The 14,327-nt window shown below is 49.4% G+C and overlaps 1 protein-coding gene across 2 annotated transcripts in view; it reads right to left on the bottom strand.

The window, feature by feature from the left end:
• LOC122374843 overlaps window positions 1-6,904 on the bottom strand; it is a 49,836-nt gene extending 42,932 nt beyond the window's left edge. The window contains exons 1-2 of one of the 2 annotated variants that reach the window (XM_043353860.1): window positions 6,445-6,904; window positions 18-118 (exon numbers count right to left, since the gene is read on the bottom strand). In XM_043353860.1, the coding sequence (XP_043209795.1) occupies window positions 18-118; window positions 6,445-6,475 (132 nt within the window). In that variant the 5' untranslated portion in view covers window positions 6,476-6,904. The remainder of the gene's footprint in view (window positions 1-17; window positions 119-6,444) is intronic. The other variant, XM_043353852.1, reaches the window with a different exon arrangement.
• Between the last annotated feature and the right edge of the window lie 7,423 nt (window positions 6,905-14,327).

Here is a 14,327-nt window from a genome sequence, read left to right as displayed (position 1 = left end):
TCCTGCCGCCTGATTACCTGTCTGTTGGCCCTGTTGAACAGCTCGTAGTTTTCATCCTTGTAGCACTGGTAGATGTTGTCTGGGATGAGTGCCGAAACCACACCAGCCAGCAGAAGCACTAAAACACAACAGAACAGCTCGGTAAGCGTGCAGGTCTCGTTGGCGTCTTTCAGCTAGGGAGAGCTGGAACACCCGCAATAGGAGCTGGCGGAGGTCGAGGCCGCACTACGCCAAATCCTCCCGGATACCGAGGTAAGAGACGGGTAGGTCCGGCCCCTCAGTTCAGGCTCATCACACCACGCAGGCGCCGGCGACGCCAACGTTAATGGTCTTTTCACGTCAGTTCCGTGCAAAATACGTTAACGCTTGGCGTCAGAGGTGCAACCGGCCCCCCGTTTCCTGGAGGTGCCCGGCATATGAGGGAGCCGGCCACAGAGGGTGCGGGCGCCAATTGGAGGCTAGATAAGCGCCAGCGGTCGGGTAAGCAAACACAGCCCGCCCGGCCTGGCGAGGACACTGCGCCGGCCGCAGGGCGCCTCCAGTGCGTGAGTGGCACGTCAGACGGCGGCCGCTCATGTTTTTCGTTTTTTTTTCTTTCTTATTTTTCCTTTGTCTCCTTCCGTCAACTCCGGCGTCTTTCAGCTAGGGAGAGCTGGAACACCCGCAATAGGAGCTGGCGGAGGTCGAGGCCGCACTACGCCTTCCGCAGTCAGAATCCAAGTCAGTCAAGCTGCTCCATCAACTAGAATATCTAACATAGCTGCCCGTACATACGTCGCTCGTATAGGAGCGTGCGACAGCTGGCCATGCCTCATCGTGTAATTGGCTCTGCATGTATGCTATAATCGTAATTATATGAGAACGATGTTTTGGTGCATACTGCATAGCTAACGGGCTCGTGTGGTGCAACTCATGTACACCGTCTTTCCATTAGAGTAATGCGAACTTTGTTTCAGTGGAGTGCAGTAAACTCGCTCTCGCATGAACAAGCTATGACCCGGATTCTAATGAACGTTCCCTAGTTGGAAAAGAGGCAGCTTTCCGACATCGACGTATTTTGTAACAAATCTTCAGTAATTTTTTTAATTTAGTCCGAACCTTTTTGCTAGGAAGGATTCACAAGGACAGAGCCACCGCTAAGCGAAGCTTGTTGCGGTGACCCTGCCCTCTACCCTCCGATCGCGCAATTCCAATTAATTCTATGGCAGAATTTAGAGTCCAAAGTTTTACGTGCGCACATAGCCGCGCACGCCGCACGGCCGGTCCCCTCACTGACGTCGCCTGGCTGCGGCCTGCCACCGACCGCAACCATACCTGTCATGGGGCCCATAAATGTCAAGCGCCCGTCGCGCTTCGAACCCGTACTGTTGTAACCGGGAACGCGTGCTCTCACCACGCGGAGTCCAACGCTCTACCGACTGAGCTACGGGACCGGCGATGTTTTGCAGTGTATGAGTGTATTACAGTAATGAGCCACGTCTAAACATAAACAAAATGGTAGCAGAGGGAGAGGAGGGAGGAGAGGTGCCTTTAGTCGAGACAAACATGTGTAGTGGTAGCAACACGTTCGTCTTCACAAGTCGCGTCTAATGAGGTATTGCTTAAATGTAGCAATTCACAGCCGAGCAACTCTTTCATCCCATAAATGCAACCGAAAATAGCTGACGCTAATACAGGACAGGGAAAGTTATGCCTGACCTTTCTAAAGCGTTGGCTTATTTCAACCCTTGCCGGCCGACGGAGGGTCGGTTACCGCCACCCTTAGTTGTTTTTTTTTTTTCGCGATAGCTTGAAACACGCCTGAGACAGGGAGCTACTGGTACACAGGTCCGCGGCTGTTGGCCCGGCCGCGGACTGGTGCCGGGTCTCTGCCCGGTAGGTGCATCGCGCTGCAGAGATAGGCGCGCACCTTCTCCTCCGCGTTGACTCAGTGGTCCGTGCGCCGGGCAGGTATCGCCGTCACTATCGACTACTATCAGTGAGTCACACATGCCTCAGCGACCCGATAGTGACCGCCGGAACCCTGCTCCGCCGCCGGCACACAAAGAGAGCGAGCTCCGAGATATGGCGCAACGCCTCGGCAGCGGGATGGCTCAATGGCCCATGTGCTGGGCGTTCTTTGTGCGAACAGGAGCATCCATTAGGTTTTACCGTGATCGAACACAAGTCACGCGAGATTTCACCGTTCAATATCTCCCACATTTACATTTTGTTCAACGTTACCCTTTCACAAGCATATTTGCATCAATGTTTATTTTCCTTGTTACCAAGAGCCTTCTCGCATCGCAGAGACAATACAAGTGCTTAAACATAATTTTGCACTGGAAGGGGATATAACTATAGAAAATGGTGGCCTAGCAAATGTTTACATGGTGTACTAATTGGCCTTTTCCTGCTAAAATGCTTATTCAACGCTTTTTGTTGCCCCAAGACGTCATCAGGCGGACATTGAACAATCGATTAGCGAAGAAGCAACTTTCCCCAGACCTATCGGTTTTCTACATACATAGTACATACGGTTTTCTACATCCTTGGTAGAACCCCGTCGCGTTTCGTCTTTTATTGAGCAAGAGCCCGGCGAAAAAAATACGAGTGTGTAGTGTGTACGACGCTACGAGACGCAGAGACTGGACAAAAAATCCGATGACATTAGTGAAAAAGTCAACGATGCAAAATTTATGTATCGGACCTTGGAAAGCGCACATGAAATCACGATTCCATGTGCTTGAGAAAGTGTTAGCATTTCCGGCGCCAAAACACCGTCACCAGTTTTCGCATTTCTCCCATTGCCAATATCCCAATGGTAAGAGCACGTGAATGACCTGACCTCAAGTGACTTTAACCCGCGCCGTGCTGGTGGGCTGTTTCCCATGCCGTACTGGGGGAGGGAAGCGTTTTCACGTCCCCCCGTCTAACTCGACTCCTGGGCCACGTAGCGACACGCAGTAAGAGGCATTCGAAATAGCATAAAAAATAATGAAAACAATGCTCAGTCATTTCTTAGGTCAGGTCAAAGGTCAGCTCACCAGAGGTCCTGAAAAGTCAAATTTTGCCTACTTCAGCAATTTTGGCAAATCGGCGCATAACTCGCGCTGGCCAATAAAGCTATAGCGCAGCAGAAAGGCTCATTCGATACCTCTTTTCTTTCTGGGAGGTGCCCTCAGATTTGAACTATGTAAGGTCAACGGTCTAGCCTCCAGAGGGCAAAAACCAAACGCCATTTTGACGATTTTTTTTTCTGCAACAACTTTTGACTCAAAAGTGTCACAACATTAATCTTGTCAGCATCGTGTTCCTCTTGTCGATCGAATAATCTATAATTTGACATTAAAAGGAGTCCTTTTTAAAAATTTGACCTCAGGTCAAGGTCATGCATACCTACCTGACAGGAATAGGTCATGTTGCATAAATATCAGTCGATCTGTATCGTCGAGCTAAACACATCTGGGGTGTTTTCACCGCTCTAGCGCATCTCTATCAAAAGTACAAAACTGCTGGTGACCTTTCATGACCTGAAATGACCTCAGAGACATAAGGAGAGGTCGCGGGTGCCATTTCCGGTTCCGTGTGTCATTTTTACTTATGACTGGGTGTTTGAGAGTGTTTAGTTTGAATTTCGTCCAAAAAAGGCGTAGTACAGTTTTCTCCGATTGACCCGCGCGGGGCTGGGGTTTTTTTACCCCCCCCCCCCCCTCGCGAATTATTGCAATATCTCAAAAAACAACTTTTAGTACCTTTTTTTACATCAATTTGACACGTTCCCTGAAAATTTGAGCGAAATCCGTCGGACATTTTTTGAGAAATTGACGTTTTCGTGACGTCATGTTCGCTATTTTCGCCTCAAAAACGGCAAAATTTCAAACGCCGCTAACATCTTCATTTTTAACCCGCGCACCGACGGGGGGGGGCGGATATCCGCCCCCCCTGAGGTTTTTCGCGGATAGCGGGAAAACCGCGGCGCGTAGCGCCGCGAAATTTGGTATGACTATTCCCTCATCAATTTTACACATGGTGTGCAAGTTTGAACCTCCTACCTTTTAAGGTCAGGTCACCAGGTCACTTTGAATGACCCAACCTCAAGTCACTTTTTTGCAACTTTGTCACCGTGCCAGAGCTACAGTAGATGTCGGAGGCCTTTGAAAGTCGCAGGATGTTATAAGGTCATTAGTAACTACAATTTGTATATCTCGGAATTTTGATATCGGTGACCTAAGGTCAGGTCAATTTCGCGACCTCCCCATTATAAGTCAATGGGGGAAAAATCAACTCCCTATTTTTACCACTAAAACGGGTCGGAATGGCCCCATATACCATACATGACTTCATATACGATCAACCTTCACTACCTTGAGGTCTGTTTTGCTGTTGAGCAGCTGTGAGGTCATGTGACGTCATCAAAGGTCACGAAAGGTTTTTGGCCAATAACTCCGTACAGGAACAAGATACAGCCGCGTGGATGGTCTCATTGTGTTCAGCTCGTCAAGACGCATCGAATGATATACATGATGACCTCGAGGTCACGTGACCTGAGGTCAACCTTTGACCTTGACCTTTCGAGGTCAACATATATATCATTCGATGCGGATTGACGAGAGGATCACGATGATGCCCTTAGTTTGCTCCTATCTTGACTAATTCGAAAGTTATTCGAGAAAAACTCTCTCCATATCTAGCGCCGCCATTTTGCATTTTTCGACCCCTGTGACGTCATCTTTGACCTGACCTGAAAATGACCTTAGTAAAAATTGTAGATCTTGACCGTGCGTATCCGATGCCGTTTACCGCTTGTCGCTATCTTGCTTCGTTCTCGAGATCTCAGGGGGGGGCGGTTATCCGCCCCCCCCCCCGTCGGAACTAAGTTGGCGCAGACCCCCGTCGGTGCGCGGGTTAAAGGAATCAAGACGTAATAAAAAGGTTATACGTAATTCTACTTTGTCTATCAAATTGCTATCTCGGTTTTTTTTGAAAATTTTGGATTTTGGCCCAATTTTTTCAAAGAACTAACTTTTTTAGGAAAATAATTATAAAATCCAAAATTTTGAGTGTACCGAAAAATCGGAATATATGTCAGAGAAATGGTCTATGTGCACCTACATGCCAATCTTTAGAAGAATTGGTTCAAAAATGTGGGAGTTATTCAAAATTTTATGACGTCACGACACACAAATTTTTGAAAAATGACGTTTTTGGAAGTTCTAGACCTCGTACGGAAACAAAAATAGCACCATTCGATTCGTCGTGAAAAACTGCATCAGATAGACACCTTTTTAGGCCTTAACAACCAACTTCAAAATTTGACCTCACTTGACCTGACCTCGACCTGAAATTCATCCAGAGGTGGTCCATATCACTTATTGAGTGTGCCTATTGAATTCTATGAGTAAAATGACCCATAAAACATGTGTCGCACATGCCTTTTTCTATATTTTGTTTTTGGTGACCTGACCTGACCTGACCTGACCTGACCTTGACCTTGACCTCTGAATGATATTGTATGCAACGAATATTGTCTTGGTAGCCTAATAACACGTTTTGGGCAATCAGTCTCAGTCCATGACTCCATTCTTAGGCAACTACGGTGTAAGGCCGTTACTGTAGGAACGTGCAATTTGTACCCTTGACCTGACCTTGACCTTGACCTCAAACTTAAAATTAAGTACATGTTTTAGTTGTTCGTGATGAGATCTTTCGATTGGCGTTTGAATTTTCCAAATCGGACCATTAGTTCGGGAGATAACAGGGGGGGGGGGGTAAAATTTACCCCCCCCCCCAGCCCCGCGCGTTCGGCTGGAGACCCCAGCCCCGCGCGGGTTAAAATGAAGAGTTCGTGAAATTTGTCTGACCTTAGGTCACAGACATCAAAATTCCTAGTCATACATTTTATATACACTGTTACATTTAGGTATCAGTTGTTGAAAGATTCAAAGCGATCGTAATTCGTTCAGTCGGTATAGCTATGGCGAGCGTTAAAACTTTTCCTGGCGTAAGGTCGCGACTTGGTGACCTGACATTGAATGACCCGGGTCTGAAATTTTCATAGCATATGCGAAAAGACATCTGATAATTGACGGCGCAGGTTAAGGAAAAATCCCAGACGGACAAGTTCTTAGGCCTCAGGAGGTTACTGAGCCTTGTAAGTTTTATCTCCCTGCAAAAGCTCTTTGGGCATTGAAGGCTTCCAAGAAGCTACGACATCTTAGGACCACGCAAAGGTTTGCTTATGGGGTTATAGATCAGTGAGCTGACTTCACCTGAAAATGTAGTTGGTTTCAAAAGAGCTGGCTTGGATCAAATGCAAGGTGTGCAAATATCAAGGTCATCCAACGCTTATGGAAGCTACGGCTAGCAAAACGCAGACACCAGCCAGCCTGCCCAGCTCTGCCCGACTGCTCGGACCTGCCCTGTGCCGAGCGGTCTGCAGTCTGCACCCGTCCGTGCACCCACCTGCCGCCGCTCCTCGCCACCGCAGCAGCATGGCTGACGTCCCGCGCGGCCACCGTCAGTCCTGCAGTCGGCCAGTCCCTGACACCACGCTGGTCCTCAGTAGCCCTCTGCCGACTCCTCAGTCGCCCTCCGCAGACTCCTCAGTCGCCCTCCGCAGACTCCTCAGTAGCTCTCCGCCGCCGTGTAGCCGCAGGATACCGGCAGCCAGCGGCAACTGACGACTCGTTCAAAATGGCGTGTCGCTATCGGCACGGCGGCGATAGCGAGCTGTTGACTCGGCGGGGATTAGCAGTGTAGGAGCGATACGGACCACGCCGCCGGAGCCGCGGCGGCTGCCCTGCGCCCTGAGGACCCCGCCGGACCCCTCTGTCCGCGCCCGACACGCCAGGGGCTCTCGTAGGTCCCACTCTCCGCCAGCGGAGGCCGGCGCCGTCTGCGCCCCGCCCCACCGGCATGCTGTGGGAGTCTGGAGGTGAACATTTCACCGGTACTTACACCGGGGAGGGGGCTGGCGCTGCCCTGCCACCGAGGAGTTGTGACGACGTTATCTTATCGTCCGGCCCGGAACACGCCGTGCTGGGATACGGAATGCTGACGTGGCGGCCCTCCACCGACAGAGGCTGGGCTGACCAACCTACGCGATGAGGGAGTTAAACTGGAGTTTGATGAGAGTTAAACACGAGTTGGGCGGGAGCTACAATGTGGACAGTGTTAGCATTTGAACGAATTCGGATGGGATACCAGAGGAAGGTGAACAAGGGTCTGCCGGTAATCTGCAAAATTGTCTGCAGTTGGGGTGGAAGTTAATCGGGAGCTGGATGAAAGCTGCAGACGGCGCTATAGCAGTTCGATGGGATATGCCAGGAAAATGAAAAGGACGCTTGTGGCTGGAGGGGAGTTTCACGGGAGTTGGACAGGACTTGTACGGGATTTGGACGATGTTTGGTCGAATTTGGACAGTTCTTACAATTATACGGTGGTGTACCGAAATTGGGCGAAAGTTTGAGTGGGACGGCGCTCGGACGAGAGTGGGACGGCAATTCGACTCTGAATTCGAATCTGATGGTCGATTATTGCCAACCATCGTAATGGCTCAGACATCCGTTTAATTGATTCACAAAAAGAAGCGTGATGCGAGACTGTTTAATCGTGAGATGCTATGAGCGAGGTGGGAGTTGACTTTCAAACGCCACCATCCTTTTTCGATATAATTCAGCTGCAAGATCCGACTTATTCATTTTCATGCTAGCACACTTTATTCCACAAATAAAGTGACAAGTTTTTGCTTTTTTTGCTGATCCTGAACCATGACTAACCACGATTATGTTTGGTTTAGACGTATCATGCTATAAAATCCTAGGAAAATAGAGCAGTGAATGACACCAGCACGTGTGTTGCCATTTTTTCCTTTGTCTTACATGGTCTCAGGGGCGGATCCAGGAATTTTCGGGAGGGGGGGGGGCGGCAAGTCGAGATAGGGGCGACCTGGCAATCCGGGGGCGCTCCATACAAAGGGGGCACCAAACCGTCAAAATCGGGAGCTAAAAGCCCGCGGCGTGCTAGGGGGCGTTATCGCGCTCCCCCTCAGGTTTTTCGCAAATATCTGAAAAACTGCTGCGCGCAGCGCCGCCATTTTCAGCATACCTTATCATGCATCTTTTTTGCACATGTTGCAAAAATGTCTGACGCGGGTCATGGAAGGTCAGGTCACCAGCTTATGCCAAGTGACCTAGCCTAAGAAAAAGTTCAAATGCTTACCATTGCTATACCGACTGAACGATTGCTTTGAACCTTTCAGCGATTGATGAAAGCAACACTGTTCATGAAATGTATATCTCGGAATTTCGATATCTGTGACCTAAGGTCAGGTCAGTTGTGCGACGTCTCCATTAGGTAGGTTGGTCTTTGGGATAAAACTGAAAAGCATCTCTTTTGGACGAGCGCCATTCTAGACAATATCAAGCATTGGGATACATATAAAATTATCACACTGAATAAGAACATTGCACCTAGTGTGACCACTCATTATGTCCCAGAGGTCATCCCATGTCATGAAAGGTCCGCAGCAGTTTTTTTTAATAACTTTTGATGAATTCAAGCTAGAGCGATAAAAACACCTCAGTTGTGTTCAGCTCGACGATACGCATCGACTGCTATGCAGCATGACCTTTCCCGGTCAGGTCATGATCTTGACCTGAGGTTAAATTCTCAAAATTACCTTTCATAAGGTCAATCTTTAGTTTGTTCGACGTGTCTCGACGACAGAAACGCAATGCTGGCAAACGTAATGTCGAGACTCTCTTGAGTCAAAAGTTATTGCAGGAAAACATTGTTCGTAAAAAGGCTATTTTTAGAGTCTTTTGCCCTCTGAAGGCTAAACCGTTGACCTGAGGTCAAATCTGAGCGCAGCTTGCAGAAACACCTTTAAAAGGGCTATCGAATGCGCTTTTCTGCGGCGCTATAGCTCTAGTGGTTTCCGAGTTATGTGCCGCTGCTTCGAAAACGGAAGAATGTTGAAACAGGCAACATTTTACCTTTGATGACCTCTGGTGACCTGACATTCGACCTGGCCTAAAAATGACCGTTTTGTTTTCGTCCTGTTTTTTGACGATCTTTCGAATGCCGCTTATCGCGTGTCACTACGCGGCCCAGGAGCCGAGTTAGACGAGGGAGTGTGCCCCCCCCCCCCCCTCCCGAGCAGGACATGGAAAACTCAGACCACCAGCACGGCACGGGTTAAAAGTCGTAGATGGGCACCGCTACTCTAGCAAAAGATATTAGCAAAAAGGTGGCCTCCATTTACTGGTGCAGTCCTTCTTCTCCCGGTGATGCCCCCTCCTTTTTCTGGAAGCGTCTCACTTATGCTGGTATGCCTCACTTCCTGGGGGCGCCCAACCTCTGCTTGGATCGCCTAATCCATTATGGAGAGACCCACTTTGCTTAAGTCGCCTCATTTCTTCCTTCTAAGAACGACCAATTTGCTGTAGGCTGCCCACTTATCTGGGACGCCCATCTTCTGCTAGAACTCATAGAAGTGCCCCTCTTCTTCCTGATGCGTCCCACTTCTACTACGAGTGCACCTTTTCTGTTAGGGCGCCCCTTTGCTGCTGAGGAGTCTTTTTCTACTGTGAATAGGGCGGCCCTCTCCTGTTGGCTGTTGGGCGACCCCAAATTCTGCTGAAGGCGCCCCACTTCTGCCCAACTTTTGGTGGGGTGCCCCTCTCTTGCAGGGGGCACTTCTCTTTTGCTGGAGACGCCTCTCTTGTGGGGGCGCCCTTCCACTGCGGGGAACGTCTCTCTTCTGCCAGAGGCACCCCTTTTCTTCTTATGGGGCTCCTGTTTTTTTTTTCTGGGGCGAGGCGACCCTCTGCTGCTTGGAACGAGGCACACCTCTCCTTTTACTGGGGCACCGCCCCTCTGCTGGGGTTGCCCTTCCGCTGTCGTCAGACTCAGGGGCGCCCCTCTTGGTAGAATATACTCCTTTTCTTTTTGTAATGGGGCGCCCCTCTTCTACCGGGGGCGCCCATCTGCTGCTGGGGCGTCTGTCTTCTGCCGGATATTGTCAATGGGGCGCCCATATCCTGTTTGGCGGGCCCAACCTCTGCTGGAGGCTCCCTATTTCTGATTAACTTTTGCTGTGGCGCCTCTCTTCTGCTGGGGCGCCCCTCTTCTGCTTGGGGCGCCCGTCTCCTGCTGGAGACCCCTCTCTTCTGCTGGGGCGCCCCTCTTCTGCCAGTGGCACCCATTTTCTTATTATGGGGCTCCTTTTTTGCTGGGGCGCCCAGCTGCTGTCAGGGCGCCCCTCTTCTCGGAATGGGGGCGCCTCTCTCCTTTTGCTGGGGCGTCAGTCGCTCCTCTTCAGGGGGACACGTCTCCTGCTAAGGGTGCCCTTCCGCTGCCAGGGGCGCCCCTCTTGAACAGAAGGTATTTTATATTCTTGTAACGAGACGCCCTCTTCTGCTGGGGGCGCCCATCTGCTGCTGGGGGCGCCCATCTGCTGCTGGGGCGACTCTCATCTGCTGGGAATAGGCAATTGGGCGTCACTCTCCTGCTTGGTGAGCCCAACTTCTGCTGGAGGCGCCCTATTTCTGCTGAACCTTTGCTGTGTCGCCGCTCTTCTGCTCGGGGCGCCCTCTCTGCCGCGGGATATGGGCGCCTTTTTCGGATGGCGGGGGGGGGCGGCCGCCCCCGTCGCCCCCCCCCCTGGATCCGCGCCTGCATGGTCTTACTTATAGAAGGTGTGTCAAATATTAAAATACTAAGCCAAAAAATGATGCCCATGGATGCCATTCGTTTCAACACCAAGTCCTGTTTCGAGAGGTAAGAGTGGAACGGCGCTTAGCTTGCTTCTGAACACCGACATTCCAAGAAGATGCAACAATCAATCGACTGTAAGGGAAAATAAACCATGGTTCTTGCCAGAAGATCAAATAATACCCGCTGAAAAGCTGCATGCCGGTAGACGACAAAAAAAAAACTGGTTGAAAAGCTACCTTTCCTAGGATCACTAACCAACAGAGCATTTGAGCCAGCTGAATATGGTTATAACACTGGAAACTCCTTCTGACATTGGTGCTACGTGGGTGCCACTTCCAGAGAGCCATCGGCCTGAGAGAACGTGTCACCCTACAATGAGATGATCACGGTGACTATAAATAGAGATGATGAGCCAGTGCGAAGTCATGGCTCCAGACAGTGGCGCCGGGATGAAAGTGACCCATTCACGTGCGTGTACTTCTAGTGAACGTCTGAGCAAAAAAGTAACTTCTTCATGACATGATTGAAACACAAATATTCTCAGTGATCCACCGAATAGCATAAAAATCACACCATTTACTAGAAACATGTGCAGCATTGACTCTTCGAATTTCAAATGTTGTATTTTCATCGTTTTACTAGAAATGTATTAGTATATTTCACTCTCGCAGGCCCGGTGGAAGTTTTTTGCCGCCCCCCACCTGGCGAATATTAGCCATAGCTCCCGAACGCTTAGGGATAGGAAAGTGAGGCTTTCAGCACCTTTTCTCCCATCCATTTGACATCTTCGAGCGCAAAAGTTTTTGGCCTAGCTTCCTTGATGACGTCACAGGTCTAGACCCCTGCACATCAAACTTCGGCGCCAGAGACGTGATCTTTAAAGAGGTGCCAAAAATATAGTTTTAGAGAGAAAGACAAATTACGAGCACGGCTGTGTAGCATTTGACTAGAACAATACCAAAAATAGTTTTGGTGACCTGAAATCAGAGGTCAGATCAACGACACCGAGGTGGAGGTTTAGTTTTCTTTTCGCGAATAACTTCTAACAAAAATGGTTCTAGAGCTACGGCAGTGGGTCACTGGTACCAACGCATTCGTCTTGTCAAGCCGCGTCGAATGACATATATTCTGTTTGGAAAAGGCCAAGTTTTATGTTGGCTTCAAGTATCCTCGAATGACCTTTGGTTGATCTTGACACATGAAAAGTCGTATATGATAGATTCATAGCCGCTGGTCACGAATCTGACATCCCTTTTGCTCTAAGCTTTCAATTATAGCCTCAGGTAGGTAAGATTGTGTTAATTGTTATAGCTAGCTTTAATCAGTGAAATAGTCTCTAACAAAGATACTCGTCCTTGACCATGAACTTGGAGCAGCTTTGTATCGTGAGATGAACCACAAATAGAGAACTGGTAAGTTTCAAAACATTTCAAAACCTCTTGGAATCTAGTAAACACGATATACGAAAAAGTGCAAATTTTGAGGTATCGAGTCTATTTGACGTCAGTTTTGAGCGTGACATTGACCCTAACCTTGAATGTTGGGTACATCATCGGAATCCTCAGATTCTCTTCTTTCGTTTGACACCCATTTTGCCGGTTTTATACATCCTGCCGTCATTTGAAACACTTGCTTTGTTATCACTACACATATGCCGGTTTTTGCCTTTGACCTTGACAAATGACCTCTCTCTGACCTTGAAAATTGACCTGATGTCAAAAATTGTAGGTGCTTCATAGGAGAATTGTCTCCTAAATAATTTTCGTTTGGTGCCGCATTTGTTTGCGTAGCTCCCATATTTACGGAGTTATGTAGAAGGGGGGGGGGGAGGCAAAAACATCCCACCGGGCTGTGGTGGTTGGGATTACCCCTCGGGCCCGGTCGGGCTAAAATTGGAAACGTTCTTTCTGGGCCACCCGGTAGGTAATTTGCACAAAGCCTTGTGGGTTCCAAAGTCCACTAGTATTACCTAACTATACCTAGCTCAGGTTTGTAAAATTCCTTTGCTGTGACCCGAACAAACACTGCACCGGCAACAGATGTCTTTATGCATCATAAGGCGGATAGATGTCAACAGGCGATTGACGTTTGCATGCTACGCAGTCTTTCTATCGGTAAATTTATCGGCACAGACTATCGGCACCGAGCTGCAGTGGCCTTGTCAGAGGATCAGCTTTGTGGAGGGTGTCACCCGTGACACTCATGGGGAGCAATGTGCAATGCATGACACATGACAAGATATAGGGTCTTCCACTGTGGACTGCAAAAGCGAAATGGAGTACCTAAATATTCAGCTTATCTCCTTAACCCTCGCCGGCCGAGGGGGGGGGGGGCGGGTGCCGCCCCCCCCATAGGGTTTTTTCGCGATAGCTCCGAACACGCTGGCGATAGAGAGCTGAAACTTGGCATACCTGACCTTTGATCCAAGCCGCATCTTTTGACACCAACCGCATTTTTGGGTCAGGTCAGGTCACTGACCTATGACGTCATAAGTGAACCTCTGCACGGTCTTCAGATGTCGCAACTTCGCAACGCCCTCACTGCCAGAGGAGATGTCACAGGGAAATGAAACTTGCAGGATCTCGTATCCATTATGAGTCTCACAACTTGTATATCTCAGATTTTTCCTAAAGGTCATATGAGGTCAGGTCATTTTCGTGACCTCACCATTATAAGTCAATGGGGAAAAATGAAAACTGCTATTCTGGCGCCGGGAACGATCTCCAACTATCTCAAGCACACAGAATCGTGATTTGATGCACTCCTTGCAAGGTTAGATGCGTCACTTTTGCAATGTTGACCTTGCGTGACGTCATTTATGACGTCATCAAGGTCATATTAGTTTTTCGTCAATAACTCTTGATCAAATTGAGCTAGCGAGCCGGGAAAGCCACCAATGGACTCAGGAAGACCTGCCGAATCGAATGATATGCAACATGACCCCTTTCGACCAACTTCGTGACCTGGGGGTGCTGACCTGACCTTGACCTGAGGTCAACACCCCAAGTTGACCTGACCCGGACAAAAAGTATATCATTCGACGCGCCTGAGCGAGACGAACACGATGCTGCCAAAATCGGCGCTCTGCGGCCGTTTTTTGCGAAGTTATTCACCAAAAACTGAACCGTACCTTGGGGCACTTGACCTGACCTCAGAGGTCACCGGTTGACCTAGGACCTTAAAATCGGGTACCAATCTCTGCGTCTCGTAACGGCGCACACGCTCGTTTTTTCCGCGACGCGCTAGCTCCACCAGGGGCGAAACGGCGAGGGGGGGGGGTCGTACCCGCCCCCCCCCCCTCGGCCGGCGCGTATGTAGAAAACCAATAGGTCCGGCGAGGGTTAATATGGATTGACCCGCGCCCCACTGGGGTATGTGTATTACGCGCCCTACTGGGGAGGGGCTATTCGTAACCCCCCCCCCTTCTAAGTCAGAAACAAATTACTGGGCCAGTCGGCAAAATTCAAACGACGTCTGATAGCCCAGGAAAAAGCTGTCGAGCGAAACCTAATTTAATTGACATCGAGTTCACCGATGACGTCCCAGGTCATGTCAAAGTAAAAAATATCGATGTTTGGCTTGTTCACATTTTGGGCTCTGGCCGCCGGTTTACAAGTCAGATCAGG

Source organism: Amphibalanus amphitrite, unplaced genomic scaffold (assembly GCF_019059575.1).
Source record: "Amphibalanus amphitrite isolate SeventyFive unplaced genomic scaffold, NRLGWU_Aamphi_draft 000040F_arrow, whole genome shotgun sequence".
NCBI classification, from domain to species: Eukaryota; Metazoa; Arthropoda; class Thecostraca; order Balanomorpha; family Balanidae; genus Amphibalanus; species Amphibalanus amphitrite.
The sequence above is the reverse complement of the archived record's forward strand: the minus strand, read 5'-3'. Positions and strand labels throughout refer to the sequence as shown.